Raw genomic sequence first — 18101 nt, forward strand, 5'->3', positions numbered from 1 at the left:
TATGGAGAGATTGGTGTTTGTCACTGGAATCACAGTCTGATTCCTGAACGAATGATTCTAATGAACTGGTTCTTTTTAGTGCATCAAAAACATACAGTATGACCAATATAGCCTGATTCCTGAATGAATGACTCTCTTAAAGCGGCTCTCTTGAGTGAATCAAAAACATACAGCATGACCTGAATCCACTTCCTAATACGAAAGGCAGCCACAGCCAGATTCATAAATATATGACTCTTATGAGATGGTTCTTTTATAGTGAATCAAAAAACATATAGTTCTGCCCATCTTATGAGCTAGTTCTTTTTAGCGAACTAATGACCAATCTAGCCTGATTCATATACGGATGACTCTTATGAGCTGGTTCTTTTTAGCGAATCAGAAACGTGTAGAATGACCATTTAGCTTGATTCCTAAGCAAACTCTTGTGAGCTGGTTCTTTTAGTGAATCAATACCAGTGCAGTCTGAATCCAAAACAAATGACTTTTATTTACTTTTTTCTTTTTAATTAATTTTTTGGGGTGGAATATTATCTGGGTTACGACATCCACCAGTATAACCGGGTCATGCTAATATCAGCCAAACCTTGACTCATTTAGCAATTCATAAACAAATCACTGTTTTGGGACAGTTCTTTTAATGAATCGTTCAAAAAGACTGACTCACACAAGTATGAATCAGTCTTAACAAATAATTCCATCAGATTGGGTGGAGGTTTTCTCCCTGCTGAAAAATAATTAATTATCTAGAAAACATTGATGGGTAGCAGATTCTAAACTCTGAAAATATTTCCAATGATGTAGCAAAATAAACAAACTCTTGTCAGTAGACTTAAATGCTAGTGTTGTTGAAATCCAGTTTGGTGAATCAGAGGTAGAGTTAGAGAAAGATAAAGGTTGACTTCTCAGTACAGAACACTCTGAATGAAAGAGAAATGTTTCATGAAAAAAAGAGAGAAAGTAGGGCCAAATATGGAAGTCCTTGACTAAAGGTTGCTGTCCTTTCTGTCTGGTCTCCTCTATTTCCAGCAGGATCAGAGGAATGCTGGAGAGAAAGAGACTGAAGGAAAGAAGGATGGAGAATTTAGCTATGATGGTTTTAAGGTTCTTGGCAGCAGGAGACAGAGGAGCTTTTGAAGTCCAAGCTTGTTTGAACAGAATGTGCTTTTATTGTTATTTTTGTTGATTCTGAGAGTAATTTTACAAGACGTGGTGTTAAATGTGAGGAAAAGAGCAAATTACCTCAGATGTAGCTGAAAAAAAAAAAATTGTAAAGGCTTACTGTTTGAATGTCCACTTTTCAAGTTGTTTTAACGGAGAGTTAAATATGTTATAAATCTTTTTTGTTTTTATTTAAAATTTTATACTTTCTCCTGTCCAACCTAATGCGCAGAAACTACAAGTGTGCCGTTTAAACATGTTTGGTACCCTGAAAGCTATGTTTTAATCGAAAAGTTGTGAATTGAACTCTTTCCCCGCCATTGACGAGATTTTCCGTCATTCATGACACAACACTTTCCTGCCATTGACAAGTTTTTCTGGCTATCCATTTTTTCACTGCTGTACGAAATGGATTGCCGGAAAAACGTTTACGCATCTTCTGAGATAGTTTATCTGGATCCAAAACCAAGTTAAAGAAGCAGCAGAAACAAGTGATAGAAGCATTGCTTAATAATATGCACATGTATGCTAACTCGGGGGTGTTGATGGACTCAATCTACTCCATCTATGTTTGGATAATCGTTCTGAATCTGATCCGGACGAAGTCTGAGAATTTAGCACAAAATATATGAGGAAGTTGCTGCAATCGGAGAAGCCACTGTTTCACCGTGTACTCATTAACTATGTAACTGTTACTATGTTTAGTTGGAAATAAATGATGGTTTGCCATCTGTTGTTTGTTTTAAACAGTAAAAATGTTGCTGAAGGGTCAGAGAAAGGTCAAAATGATGCTGTAAAATTAAATTATAACTGTTTTGGTGCAAAAATTGTTGACTATATGTGTATTTAACAGAATAAATAGAGCATGGTCCCTTCAAAAGAATGTTTACATTGCCAAAATGGTTTTCATTCACTGATAATCTTTTAAAGTTTATTTCGACTATCTTTCTGGATTGTTTTTGACAGGTTCTTTTAAACATGATTGTTTATCCTAAATAATTGTTTTGTTCTTTATAAGCTACATGGGTCTAAGGCATCCAGGTGTGCCAGAGGTCTTTTCTCTCTGGAGGTGGCTTTGATTTACATTTGAGTAAAGCCAGATTAAAGTTCTGACACGTTGGTTGAAAAGTAAGATGGCTGGCTTTGGTTCATGCGGTTCTTCTCTTTGCTCAACATGATTTGTTGAGCCCCACAACAGAAACATATGCCTGAGGTAAATCACAGTGGTGTGGTCCTGTCAAACTCAACACAAAACCCTGTTCTTACTGTATATGAAAACAAGCCTTGGAAATACGTACCGGCCAATTATAAAGCCGAACCGGAAGAACAATTCCTCTCTGTATTGGCACATAAACACAAGCCTTCAGTTAAAATACTTAATTTATTATTTATAAAGGAGTGGGGCTCCTGTATGGAGTATTGTATATCTGTAATTATTAGCAATTAGCAGTTTCCTTAGTGGAAGAAATTCAACTTTTCTACACAGTACACACCGGGATCAGAATTCACTCACTAAGAGACGAAGTTGAGATATAATGCCAGTTGTCCAGTAACTTTTTTTAGAAGCTTCCACATAACACGGGTTAAAAATGATAGCCTGGCCATCATTAAAGATCAATGATTTAAAAAATGTATTAAATGCACATTTAATAACTCAAATGTTACTTTTAGTGAGAACTTAAGTTCTCAGTGTAAAGTTTACCATCTTGATTTTATCAAGGATACCTACATTTTTTTTATTTTTTCACCAGAACTTTGTGGATGCACATACTGTATATGTAATATCAGAGACTGTATTGGGCAGAGATGGTTTACTCATGCGTATATAAATGGGAAAAAATAGAGAAATAATATAATGCATAAATTATATATAATTACATATAATAATATACTATTGAATAATATATTAAATTGGTTAATGGTATTCTATGGGCTAACCCAACCCCTATACCCTTAGGCTGTCACAGAAAAATATGCAAAACACTTTGCCGATTTATAAGCCTTTTTAACAAGGACCAGTAAAATGTCCTCACTAGTCGGTTTGGCCCTCACAAGTATAGCCAATATGCAGTGTATGCCAAATACGTCACTTGAAGTGTCCTCATAAACCACGTGTAATGCCCATGTCTTTATACACATTTGTGTCCTTATAAACCATATATACAAGAACACACACACATTTTTGTATATCTATCTTTGTAATGACATTCATTGACAGCGCAATCTCTAGCTTCTTACCCTAACCCTGCCCAGAACCCTTACCATAAACCTACCCTTAACCTTAACCAAGTCTTGACCCTCAAACAGGTCTCAGAAAGTGAGGACCGGCCTGTATGTCCTCCCTTTACTCTCTTTGTCCTCACTCCGATGGTCTAAAACTCAAACCAGTCCTCACAAAGATAGTTGTACAAGTACACAAACACACATATTCTTGTGCATCTGTCTTTGTGAGGACACGCATTGACACAATGCACTCTCTATCTCCTTACCCTAACCCTACCTATCACAAATAACTGCCTAGCCCAAACCCTTAGCCTAAACCTACCCTTAACCTAATTATAACCTGATCCCTAAAACAAGTCTTGACCATAAAACAGGCCTTTAAAGGGTCTCAGAAAGTGAGGACCGGCCTGTATGTCCTCCCTTTACTCTCTTTGTCCTCACTCCGATGGTCTAAAACTCAAACCAGTCCTCACAAAGATAATTTTACAAGTACACACACACACACACACACACACACACACACACACACACAGAGTCTGACATTCACAAACACACACTCAGCAGTAGGCAAGATTAAATTGGACTTTCAGGCTGCCAATATTGAGGTCGGAATGTTAATGAGAGTTCTCTATGGGGACTTTTTCACATTGAGAAAGTGAGAGAGAGAGAGAGAGAGAGCACTGCATGTTGTGAGGTTCAGCCCGTGGTTTCCGTGTACAGCTCCTCAAAGCCATCGATAAAGAGATAACCAAGGACGCTGAGGGAGAGGGAGAGAGATGCATGATCACTATTTCATATAGGTGCTGAGTCAGAGGCTGCAAGCTGGTTTGTCTTTAGCTACTGCACTAATGCACACAGACAGTACTCTGCTCAACCCTGCCACATGCTGGCAGACTGAAGAACTGCAGTTTAAACAGTGAGGGAAGCACAGTACTTTATCTGGGAGCACTTGGAGCCAAAGTGTTTGAGTTCTAAAGCATGTGTCCCTTTAATACAATGAAATCATCTAAATAGGCGCCATCTTAACCTGCAAACAATTAGTTAGAAAATGAAGCACATGAAGTTCAACTCAAATCTCTTTTCTCTGTTTTCTCCTGCAGAAAAGCTCTACAACTCAACCGGACGTGAGCTGCGAAGGGCGCTGTTCTCTCTCAAGCAAATCTTTCAGGTAAGCTGCCCCAATTCGACTTAGCGTTTGCACAAAGCACCTGCTAATGTCTTTTTCATCAGCAGCACATGTGTGTGAGCGTGTGTCTGTGTTTTCATGCATGTTTTAGCTGTGTGGGTATGCTGGAATTTCACTGCACAGAAATTGCCAGATACCAAAGCTGGAGTCTCCATCATTGATTGATTTTAAAGCTGTGCTGGAAGCTACCGTTTTTCCTCTAGAGGAACCATGTCTGAACACCGCACTATGTGTGTGTATGAGATTAAATGTCTTTCCACTAAAGTTTTAGCATTTTTAATGACAAAAGCATCTGAAACGTTCACACCTGTCAACAACTGCGTAATTTAAACTTGCCAGAGGCTATACATAAACACACACAAATACTCTGGAGCATAAACAAACACAAACATACATGCTAGCTTTGTGAGAACACATATACAACTTTGTTGGGGAAGCTACTGACCTGTAACTTGTCAGGCTACAAACTACTTATAATTCAAAGTAGTTGAACAACAGTGAAGCTACCCTTTTTTACCCTAAAAACTAGTTAGCTACAATACAAGATGCTAACAAGAAGTAGCTAACTACATCAAAGCCTGAAGGCACGTTTTGTATGAATTTTTATCCCATTATATAACTCATAATTTAATCAGTGCTGTAGTGTCTGGCACAAAATGGGTATTTTGAATGAATTAGCCTAACTCGGAGTAATAACTTTAAATCTAAACAGAATTTTCTAATAAATGCAACTAAAACACTTAAGGGAGACTATTTCTAAGTCGAAATAGAAGTTTCAAAAAAAGAAATAAAGTATCATTCTGACTAGCATAGGCTCGTTAGAAAAACATAATTCCATAAATGTAACTATACATAATATTCACTGCATTTTCCATTTGAAATGAACACTAGTAGCAATAAACATGGGCAGATTATGATTGATTAAAATGCATTTTATGTGCATTAAAAGCTTGTGATATATAAATGCACACATCAACCCGATTACTTTATTTATTGCTCATGTAAACACTACGAACGAATTCATCAATCGGAATGAATTGAAACAAAAGGAGTGCATGTAAACATAGCCAGTGTTGTATTAGGCTGTAAATTATGCATCTAGCGCGATTTATCGATTTGACAGCACTAAAATACATTCAATCAATTCCTTGCAAAATACTGTATTATGAACTTAATAATACTGTAGCACATGATTTGGAAAATCGTACATTTTGATCCATTGACATTTTTCCATCACATAAATAGCTCCATATGTATGGTTTGTCCAATGTAGTAAACTTGCTCTGTTGCTCACCTGGTACAGAATTATTGCGTTTGCGTCCTGTGAAACACAAGTCATGATAAAATAGCTAGAAGACTTCAGCAAGTTAAAATGCTTCAGCATATATTTCAGCAAATGATTACATTTATGGTTAAAATATAGCTACAGCTGATTACTTCAACAAATACTTTTTATCTCACGTTTGCATTTGTTAACACTATTTGTTAGGTTAAAGGGTTACTTCACCCAAAAATGAAAATTCTGTCATTAATTACTCACCCTCATGTCGTTCGACACCCGTAAGACCTCCGTTCATATTCGGAACACAAATGAAGATATTTTTGTTGAAAGCTGATGGCTGAGAAAGGCTTCAGATAGGCCTCCATTGGCATTCAGTACATTTACACTCCCAAGACCCATAAAAGGCACTTAAAACATCGTTACAAAGTCCATCTCACCACAGTGACTCTACAATAATTTTACGATGCGACGACAATAGTTTTTGTGCGCAAAAAAAAATTAAAATAACACCTTTATCCAACTTGTTCTTGTCTTCTGTGTGTGCCTCCACGACGCATGCGCGAGAATGTGACGCAGATCCGGCGCTCGTACACATGACCCAGAAGCGATTTGTTTACAAGCAGAGGAAGACGCGCGTATCTAAGCTGTTGAATTCTACATTGATCGTGCTTTAGGTCTCGGCGTAGTTCTCAAAATGGGGCTTAAGTGTGCATTTCATGGATTCCCAAACGCTGGCGCTACGTCATATTCTCGCGCATGCGTCGTGGAGGCACACACGGAAGACAAGAACAAGTTGGATAAAGGTGTTATTTTGATTTTTTTTGCGCACAAAAACTATTGTCGTCGCATCGTAAAATTATTGTAGAGCCACTGTGGTGAGATGGAGTTTGTAACAACGTTTTAAGTGCCTTTTATGGGTCTTAGGAGTATAAATGTACTGAATGCCAATGGAGGCCTATCTGAAGCCTTTCTCAGCCATCAGCTTTCAACTAAAATATCTTCATTTGTGTTCCGAATATGAACAGAGGTCTGACGGGTGTCCAACGACATGAGGGTGAGTAATTAATGACAGAATTTTCATTTTTGGGTGAACTAACCCTTTAAGTTAGGTTAGGTTTTGGGTAGAGTTTAGTGTTGGTGGTATATTATTTTCAAATGGCATAAAGCATTAACATTTTAGCACCAATCACTGGACATTTCATTTCAGAATTGCAGCGATACATACAATGTGCACTCACTTGACATTTCTAGTGTCACAAAACATGAAAGAAGCTACAGAAATATAATTTAGCAGAAATGTCTGGGTTGATTGTAGCATAAATTCACAAATTTTAGAAAGAAAGTTGCAATTTTATACAATAACACTAAGATATAAAGTCGTAAATATGAGAAATAAAATCATAGTTATGAGAAATAATCGCAATTAGGGGAAACAAAGTCGCAATTGTGAGACAGTCACTTTGTGAGATATACAGAGTCAAACTGTTAGAGAATTTACGAGAAGTTGCAAGTTTACAAGTTCGACAAAGTCATTTTGTGAGACATAAAAAGATACATAAAGGTAAATCATCATATATCAGCACATATATTTAAATCAGCAGTTTAATGCCACTACGGGTTGGATAGCTTGCTACTGTAAAAGCTACACCGTTTAGAAAACAACTGCTGAAAAATGTAGTTAAGATAGTAGCGTTGTTACTTTTAGTTATTTACTCCCACGAAACTGACACACACACACACACACACACACACACACACACACACACACACACACACACACACACACACACACACACACACACACACACACACACACACACACACACACACACACACACACACACACACACACACACACACACACACACACACACACACACACACACACACACACACACACACACACAGACACACACAGACACACACACACACACACACACACACACGTTTGTTTTTGTGAAATGTGAGGACATTCCATAGGCGTAATGGTTTTTATACTGTAAAAACCGTATTTTCTATCCCCTTACACTGCCCCTGCCCCTAAACCTAACCCTCACAGGAGACTGTGCAGTTCACTTTCTGTGAAAAAAAACTCGTTCTGTGTGATTTATAAGCATTTTGAAAAGTGAGGACATGGGGAACGTCCTCATATTTCACCCTCTTTTTGTAATACCTATGTCATACCCATGTCATTATACACATTTGTGTCCTGATATTTCACGAAAACATGCCCACACACACACACACACACAGAGAGTCAGGCCTTGGACAGAATTCCATCTCAGAAGTTCCAGTTATTGAAACCAATCTCATAATCCTCATAATCTCCCTACATTTTAATCTAAGATATATGAATCACTTGAGAACTATTTGCATGAGCAGTCATCTGATTGATCACCCGACTGAAGAATTGCGGCAAGAATTGAATTCTTCATGCTGTCGTGCATTTAAGTATATTTTGCATGTGCAGTAAAGTGCATTTCTCCAGACGTGGGCATACTGTGTCATTATAGACTGTCTGTGCCAATATAAATTCCACAAATCCAACACCCCTAATCATTTTCAGATCAGCCAATAGGGTGTGTCCACACAAATCCCAAAGCAGGAGAAATATTGGACGTCAGGGACGGCTGAAGCCCGGTTCACTTCCACAGATGACATACAGGATGCATGCTGTAATCGTAGAATTAACAAAGTGTGCCCAGCCGTGGGCCTGTGTGCGTGTAAGTGCCATAAATCAAGCGGAGACACGCACTGCTCCTCACACCTCTTATACAGTGTGTTTAATGGACCTTTTACTGCAGGGAAGCAGTCGATCAGCACTTGGCAACCCAAATTTACTCAATCCCAAACACAAAGGGTTTCCATGGGTAGGAAGTGAAAAGGATTTAAAGCTGTAAGTGCTCACTGAGGGAGATCTGGAGGAACTACAGGGACAAGTCCAGGACAGCTCTATAAAACAACACTCATGCGTACTGCATTTAAATATCTTTACAATTTATTATAATTTTCAAAATATATTAATCATATTAAAATAGCAGAATTCAAGATTTTTTTATTTTAAAATGGAAAATTACAATTTAATAGATGAATGCTTTATTATACTTTATAATTTATACTTATTTTACTATTATTACAAATAAATATCACTGATTCTTGAGATAAGGGACAAAACATGTCCCACACACAAAAGCCCTATTTATGTCAAAAAGTAAGAATGTCAACACAATAAAAAATACTTAAAAGGATACATCTAAGGGAAATTTTTATTTTATTAGGACATTTATTGCTTATTCTTTTAAATAATTTCTTTAGTATTATTTTAAAAGCACACTCTATACTTGGAAACGCATGTAATTTATCCTGTCCTCAGCATGTCACAATGTAAAACTGCCAAACAAAGAGTTTAAAAATGCAACAAATTAAAAAATACACAGTTACATTAAAAGGCAGAAATCTTCAAGATATCAAACAATACAACACGTAAATATTGAATGATATTTTCCATTAAAAAATTGCTATAAAAGTTTTTAATAATTCTAAATAAATCAGGCAGTTTCATGGGCAGCTTTAACTCTGAGGAGCCTTTTCTATTTCCTTCTCATTGTGGATCTCACAGTAGTCCTGGAGGTTACAGGACACATAGTCCTGGATGTTATAGATTTTTTTACATTTTAAACAAACAATATTGAAGTCTCTGTGGTCACTGCCTTAACATGTCCTTAACTCTGTCATCGCAGTGTAATAGTTCCTGTAAATAGTTGTGGGATAAATCTTGCCATTTTGATATGTTTATTAAAGGATTAGTTCACTTTTAAATAAACTTTTGCTGATAATTTACTCACCCCCATGTCATCCAAGATGTCCATGTCTTTCTTTCTGCAGTCGAAAAGAAATTAAGATTTTTGATGAAAACATTCCAGGATTCTTCTCCATATAATGGACTTCAATGGGCTCCAAACAGTTCAAGGTCCAAATGACAGTTTTATTGCAGCTTCAAAGGACTTTAAACGATACCAGACAATGAATAAGGTTCTTATCTAGCGAAACGATCAGTTTCTGCTAAAAAAACGACCAGTATTTATGCTATTATTTTACCTCTTATCAGACGAACGTGATCATCTCTGAGCTCAGCCATAACTTCCGCTAAGTGAGGTCAAAATACGAGCGTGGTCATAGATGTATACGTAGATACCTCATTAGCGCTTGCACGGATCAGTAGAATGAGGCATCTGTGATCTATATATCTATGACCACACTCGTATTTTGACCTCACTTAGCGGAACTGCTCTGAGACAGAAGATTGAGGATCCAAACGCAGCTTTATTAAAGGGTAATCCACATGCGTAGTCAACAAACAGGCAAGAGGTCATAACAGGTAATCAGTCCAATCAGGTAAACAAGACAGGAGAGACAGGCAAACGGGTAATCCACAGAACAGGCAAGAAATCCAAAACCAGAGACATGAAACCGTGGAAAACGCTCCGAAATCCAGTTTACAACAAACAAGACTTCGCAGTAAATGATAAAGATAACAAGGCTTATATAGGGTGAGGTTAACAGGACACAGGTGGATGTAATCAGGGATGAGTCCAGGCAAAGGATTATGGGAGATGTAGTCTTTGATGGAATGACAGTCCGGGGTGGAGTGCCCTCTGGTGGTCCTCTCACTGGTGAATCGTGACAGTAAATTTGGCCTTTTGTCTACACCATCAGTATTTGTCAACTCTGTCAGTATTTTACACTGTCAGGGAAGGTTTTTGTTAATTTTTGTTAATTTTGAAAGAAATGTCTTATTCTTTTTTCCATTTATTGTGAATTTAAAACATCAATGGAACCACACGATGATATGTCTTAATTACCTAAGAATTGGTGATATATGGTTAATATTAAAAGGAGGGAGAAGAATGAAGGAATTTAGAAACTGGGTTGTTCATAATAGTTTGAAAACTAACAAAAAATAAACAGAAAATGTATTTTATGATTTAGGTCCTTTACTGAACACCAGTATTACATAACTGAAGATTTTACATTGTTTTTGGATAGATTAAATTAAATTAGCATGCTTTTTAGTGTGTCTGACGGAGTTGACACAAATTAAGTTATGGACTGAATAAATATAATGTTAAAAAAAAAAACCTGTTCCCTTACATGGTTCATTATCTGAGACCTTTGTCTACAAAAATACCAATTTTTTAATAATGTAGTGTTAGTTTTTTTTTTTTTTTTTTTTTGCATTTTAAAACATGTTTTGTCCCTTATCTCAAGAATCAGTGTATTATATATATTATATCATATATATTATGCTTTATAATAAAAAAGAATTTGCATAATACATTTGTTTAATTTGAAAAGTGTAATAGATTAATGCTTTATATTATCCTTTATAATTTATATTATACTTATTATGTTATTATTACAAATTGTTGATATATATATATATATATATATATATATATATATTACACTTTCTTGATGGTTATATTAAAGAAGTGTTAAAATTGCATAGTAAATTATGTTTTTAATTTGGAAAAAAAAAAGTATTAAAATGTATTAGATAGATTAACATGTTTCTTTTTCCTATTTGAACTTCATTCGTAAAGCATGTTGAGCAACTTTTAGGTTAATTTAAGAAATTCCCAGCACCTGGTGGACAGAGAGTTTGCAGAACAATGTAACATGTGTTGGTGTAGGAGTGGGAACCTTTAGGGAGCGTAGAGAAAACGCTGACAGAGCGCTTGACAGATAGGAATGTGTAAGCTTCGGTTTGGGCCATGTCAGTTGGAACTCAAGTCCATTTCCAAAGGCGCAACTGAACCTTTCTAAAATTCTCATTGGTCCCCCTAAGAGTGTATTGCGGCAAAACAAAACATTTTTGTTCACATGATGGAGTGTCACTTTCTTGATGGTTAATTTCTTTAAGATATTCAATTAATTATCTGTTCCCCCTCCACACCCTGTGTTGATCTGTGTACATGCTGTGTTTCTTCTGGGTTTGTCGTACATGCACGTGCAACTGTTTGGATTGAGTTTCTGCTGCTTGTGTTTCTCCTGCAGGATGATAAAGATCTGGTGCATGAGTTTGTGATGGCTGAGGGACTCACATGTCTGATTAAAGTGGGAGCTGAGGCTGACCAAAACTACCAGAACTACATCCTCAGAGGTACCACATTACCACACATGACACTATACACTGAATGTATATGATTCAAGTGTTCAAACAGCTATCAAACATAAATAAACAAGCGTTATTATAATATGTCCCATAAAACATTGTTTACGTTGCATTACATAATACATCCACCGTCAACAAGATACACTACTGTTCAAAATGTTGGGGTCAGTAAGTTGTAGTTTTTTATTTTATTTTAAGAAATTTGTTTTATTCAGCAATGATGCATGAAATTGCTTAAACGTGACAGTAAACACATGTATAACGTTACAACATATTTCTATTTCAAATAAATGCTGTTCATTTGAACTTTCTATTTATCAAACAATGCTGAAAAAATGTGTCATGGTTTCATGGTCATGGTACAAATAATATATTCAGCAGCATAACTGTTTTCAACATTGATAATAATAAGAATTGTTTCTTAAGCACCAAATCGGGATATTAGAATGATTTCTGAAGGATCATATGACATTGAAAATGGACATATTGACTGCTGAAAACTCAGATTTGCCATCACAGGAATAAATTACAATTTAAAATATATTAAAATACAAAACAGTTATTTTAATAAGGAAAGATTTCGGAATTAGTCTAAAATAATTGTGATATTAATATTATATCATCAGCAAAATTACTGTGAACATATTATTAAAATACATCGCCCCATTTAATTTATAGCTACATCAGTTTTAAGTATAGAACAGTAATATTATGAATTTTCAGTATGGAACGGTAATAAAATGGGTAGATTTATAATTAAAATGGTAAATGCTTATATATGGTTATGAATTAGTGTTCACTGAAGTGTGTTATGACTGACACTTCATAACTACCAGTGCTGTCACTACAAACCACCAACACTGTACCACAATACCAAATATCTATACATCCAAACCACATAACAAGGAGTTAAATTACTACAACACCATAAATTTTAACGCTGGGCAGCAAACATTTTCCACCCAGCACTATTAATTGGCAATAAAGCATCAAAATGTCTTCTTTTCCTCAGAGGGAGGGGTGTCAGGGGGGTTGTTGAAATTCAGTTTACGATCTGCAACATCCTGCCAAGCCTTTTTATTGGACGTTAAAGCATGTGGGCGCTGCCCTCTCGCAGTGGGCTGTGAAATGCGGGTGACCTTTCGGAGAGGGTTTCCAGTCCCCTTTAGACCTCCCCATTGGCCTGCAACCTCATCCCCAGGCAGAGGAAGCTCTTAGCAGCCTGTTAACATGTCTGACCTTTCACCTCGCATGCATGGAGAGAATAAATTAGCCAGGGCAACCAGGAGCAACGCGATTTGTGAATGGCAATTATTGGGGTCAATGAACGGTGCGTGTGATGGTGCATTTCAGTGCTTGTTTTTTGTTTGGTTACTTCTGGGCATCTGAAGCGTGTTTGTGTGGTAAACTCGTATGTTTAAGCTTGAGGGTATCAGATTCCCTTCTTAAAAGGTTGTTTGTGCATGTGTGTGGCGGGGCATCTGTGTGTATACAAATGTGTATACAAATACACAAAAGCAGAACATTACATTAGAGCCGTATGACGTACTGTATTTACTGTATGCATTGTTGGGAATTCAGTGTAAGCTGCTCTGGCCTGTTATTTTTTTATTCTTTGAACAGCTATACATTTATATCGCTATAGTAAAAAAAAATAACTTTTAATACATAAAAGGTCTGTGGTTAATTGTAAGTTGTGTAATTATGGGATTGATGGGATGCATAGTCGCTCAGCGACTTAAAATTACGCATGCGAGTCCCTTTCCTCAGGGGGAACAAATGTGCCTAAAGGACCCATAAGATAAAAAAAAATAAAAAGTATTTTATATTCAAGAAAACCAGTGGATCAGCTAAATCAGTCAATTTTATCAGTAATGAACAAATAAATGTAATTGATCAACAAAATGTATTTTGTCTATATGTACTATTTGTGTAAATTATATGCAATACAAACAATTGGGGTCAGTAAGTTTTTTTGGAATGCATCAAAATATTTTATCAAAATGATTTACAGTAATATTGTAAAATATTATTACAATTTAAAAGAACTGTTTTCTATTTTAAAATATTTTAACCCTTAAAAGGATAGTTCACCCAAAAATGAAAATTCTGTCATTACTCACCCTCATGTCGATCCAGACCCGTAAGACCTTCGTTCATCTTCGGAACACAAATTAAGATATTTTTGATGAAATCCGAGAGCTCTCTGACCCCTCCATAGACAGCAATTTAACACCTTCAAGGTCCAGAAAGGTAGTATAGTAAAGAGATTGTTAAAATAGTCCATGTGACTCCAGTGGTTTAACCTTAATTTTATGAAGTGACAAGAATGCTTTTTGTGTGTAAAAACAAACAAAAATAACTACTTTATTCAACAATTTGTGCCAGTGCCAGTGCCAGTCTCCTAGATCTACGCCAGATGATGCTGTTCCCATGAGCACCACGACGCATGCGCGGGAGCTGCTCTACAAAATAAACAGCACAGGAGACTGACACAATTTTTCATTGTTGAGTGAACTATCATTTTAAATGCATAAATGTTTCACTATCATTTTTACATATTCGGGTCTTTAGCGACCCGGATCTACTGTATATCTAACATGGATGGATGTCTCAATAATATAAAACTTTCCTGATATTAGAGTAACAATTACAGAAGTATAAAATAAAGCATTTGTGTTAACTTTTGGAGCTTGAAAGGAAGGGTTCAGTTTGAGCAGATGTTTTATACCATCATCACTGTCCTCGTCACAGCTCATTTCACAGTACATTCAGCATCTGGCTCATATTCGTGATCTCAAACATATTCTCAAAAACTATCATCTTCAAAATCAATATTTTGATCACTGACAGCTTCTTCACCAGATCCACCATCAAGTGACACTAATATTTGATGGCGTTCAGTACTTGTTCTGCAATAAATCGCTAAGCCATTTCAAGTTTTGCTGATGATACTTCCTATTCCCTTCCTATTATACTACCTGTTTTTTATGGACTCTGTAAGGTGTCCTTGAGTGCCATGAAAGGCGCCTATAAATAAAATGTATAATAATAATAATAATATTCTTTTGTTTTCTGGCTGTGGCAACTATGAGTGAAACGTCACTTTATCATTGTGTATCAGACATTGCCACCTTGAGGAATAAAGGTGAATTGCACTTATTCAGTCATCAAAGATTCAATTATTGTTGTGCAGAAAAAAATATACTTACACTGTTACACACCTCGGGTCATTAGCGACCCTATAACATTTTTTGGTAATAACAATCATTCTAATATCCTGATTTGGTTCTCAAGAAACATTTCTAATTATTATCAATGTTGAAAACAGTTGTGCTGCTAATATTAATTCATATTTATATATTTTTTTAGGATTCTTTTATGAACAGAATTTTTAAAAGAACAGAATTTATTTGAAATTGAAATCACAAATTTGCATCCTTGCTGAATACCATGCTGTGTGTGCAATACCTCACTGACCCCAAACTTTTAAACAGCATTGGATATCATACAATATATTGTATTTTGTTTGTAAAATATTCATGAATTCAATGTTCATGTGTTTCGAGAGAGCTTAACGTGATCTCTTTACTGGGGATGCTTGTTTATAGTCAAAGCAGTTTGGATTTACAGGGCCTGGGACTGACGACAGACACCTAAACACTAAATCCGCATGTTGAGACTTACTGGCAGTCTGTACGATTTACAGCCTGTCCGCAATGACAGCGGCTTTCTCTAACACGAAAACAAAGCTACACATTACTCCCCGTAGCATAATATTTCAGCTAGCCCAAAATGGAAATACATTTTGTGCATGCGAAGGGCCGACTGGTACAACAGTTACACCGGACGGTTCCTAAAGAAGTATTTTTCACAGTGTATCGTGGCTCTGAGTTCGTGCTTTAGGGGTTTTTGACTGATATCTCAGTAACAATGTGGCTATTCCTTTTTAGACTTGCACATTTTATTTTCTAGCTTCCACACCCAGATGATTCATGCGGATGCTATGCTTTTATAGACTCTCGGTAAGACTCAGCACACCTTTGGGTAACAGGATGCCATAATTATCTCAAACTGAGCCTGCGTGCTTCTCTAAAGGTCGTGCATCCTTATATTTACAGCTAATTTAGTTTCAATATAAAACACACAGTCGAAATGAAGTTGCATTGTCCTAGTGGGACCTGATTTCAATGTGTTTACTTGCAATCAGTGCTTGTGCCCTGGACTGGTTATAGGTTTGAACCCACATTGACACAAACAACCCAGTTGATTAAGACGCCAAATGCCAAATTCCCATCTGGGACAGAGAGAAACTGAAAGAGAATGAGAGATACAGTGAGAGAGATCAAGAGGATGATGATGATGACAAGCTGTCTAAATGATAGCTTCAATCCCTCCCCGCTCTTTTTAATCACTCATTTGCACTTTGTTTACTTCGTTTGTCTCTGTTTTTGGTGTTTTTGTGCGAGTTGGTTGTTTGTTTGGAATGGATCGGTTTGGCTGTGGGAAAGAGCTGCTGTTGTAGCCTCTCTTCTGTAGCATGGCTGTAACCTGGCTCACAGATGACCTAGTTTCTCATGACCAGAAGAAGAAACACACACTGCAGTGATCTTTTCCTTCCAGTGTTCTTTTGGGGAGCATGCACACATGTAGACTGGGGTCCAAAAGTCTGAGACCACATTGAAAACGTGTCCTTTTTTCATTATTACTGGAAATAATGAAAAATAACCAAAACGTTGTGTAGACAGAATGTTTTTTTTTTCTGAAACTTAAAGGCCAATTCACACTACACAGACAAACACGACAAACACCAACAAACAAGTTGGCCGTCGGATTTAGAATTTTATGAAAAAGAACTGTCATGTTCAGGCTGCCCCAACAGACACCGACAAACTCGAGCACCCGCGGAAAAACACGAGATATTCTCCATTAATTTTGACCAATAAAAATAAAAGATTGCAGCTTTCAGACACGACTTTCTTCTCGTTTTATAGTTCATTTGAGGCCGTTTCTATGGTGTTAAATGTAGAGAGTGAATCCATGTAATGAATATCTCCGCTCACAGGTGGATTTCTTTCACTCTAGCACAAAACTTACTGGACACACGCTTTCTCATGTAAAAGTTGAGCTCAAACTTTGTCCAGTTTCTCTAGAATTGTCTTTTGATTTGTCCAGAAACCTGCCATTTTCACTACAAGGATAATTTACTAAGCACACCCAGCAACTAAACTTTTAAAGGGACTTGCCTCATCGTCATGGCAGCGGTTCGTGTCCAGGTCAGATTACTTCAGAGTTTGTTGTCATTTGTTGGAAAATCATACCACACTACACTACACCAATAAACGCCAATTGAACCTTTTTTAAAACAAACTCCGACAGACTTGTTTGTTGGTGTTTGTTGGCGTTTGTCTGTGCGGTGTGAATTGAAGTATAAAAGCTGCACTCAGGAGTTTACGTTGTGCTGACTGATACATCATTTTTGCCTGGAACCAAAAGACACCTAGTAGTGGATGTAGAATCAAGCAAAAACTAATATTTTTTGGCTAGCGATGCCGTTGTAGAAATGCGCAATTCACAGTCAGCCATTATTAATTTATTCCACAAGCAAACATATCAAATAATATTGAGAATACTCAGTTAAAGCAAGTTTCCGTTTTGCTCATGTGATTTCAAAATGGCCGCCCCCATGAGGCGACAGGGCCCAAGTTGAATAAAACAGAATATACTCATACATAGGCTACATTTGGGAGGAACTTTTAAGGCTGGAATACACTGTAAAATTATTTTCAAAGTTGCAAATAAAAAATTGGAGTATGTTTTACAAGAAAATACTATTTCAGTCTTTCTACTTTCTGTCTTACTTTTCATTGTGAAATTTACTCGCAATTTCCAAGTGAAACTGTTCCTACACCAAATTTTTTTCCCCCACCTTACACTTCACAAATTTTAATCATGTTTTTGCCCTATAAATTACAGTCTGGAGGAGTCAGCAATGTTGTCGAAAGTCAGGGCCAGTCTGCAGATTTCAGTTGGTGTTTAGAGATTTCCCCGAAAACTGCATAGTTTATGATGGG

The 18101-nt window shown here is 36.7% G+C and overlaps 1 protein-coding gene across 3 annotated transcripts in view; it reads left to right on the forward strand.

Annotated features, from left to right (window-relative positions):
- fhod3b (formin homology 2 domain containing 3b) overlaps positions 1-18101 on the forward strand; it is a 250841-nt gene that overhangs the window by 138404 nt on the left and 94336 nt on the right. For all 3 annotated transcript variants that reach the window (XM_079837560.1, XM_079837561.1, XM_079837562.1), the window contains exons 4-5: positions 4485-4552; positions 11910-12015. In XM_079837560.1, the coding sequence (XP_079693686.1) occupies positions 4485-4552; positions 11910-12015 (174 nt within the window). The remainder of the gene's footprint in view (positions 1-4484; positions 4553-11909; positions 12016-18101) is intronic.

Source organism: Gobio gobio (assembly GCF_949357685.1).
Source record: "Gobio gobio genome assembly, chromosome: 15".
In the NCBI taxonomy this organism is placed as follows: Eukaryota; Metazoa; Chordata; class Actinopteri; order Cypriniformes; family Gobionidae; genus Gobio; species Gobio gobio.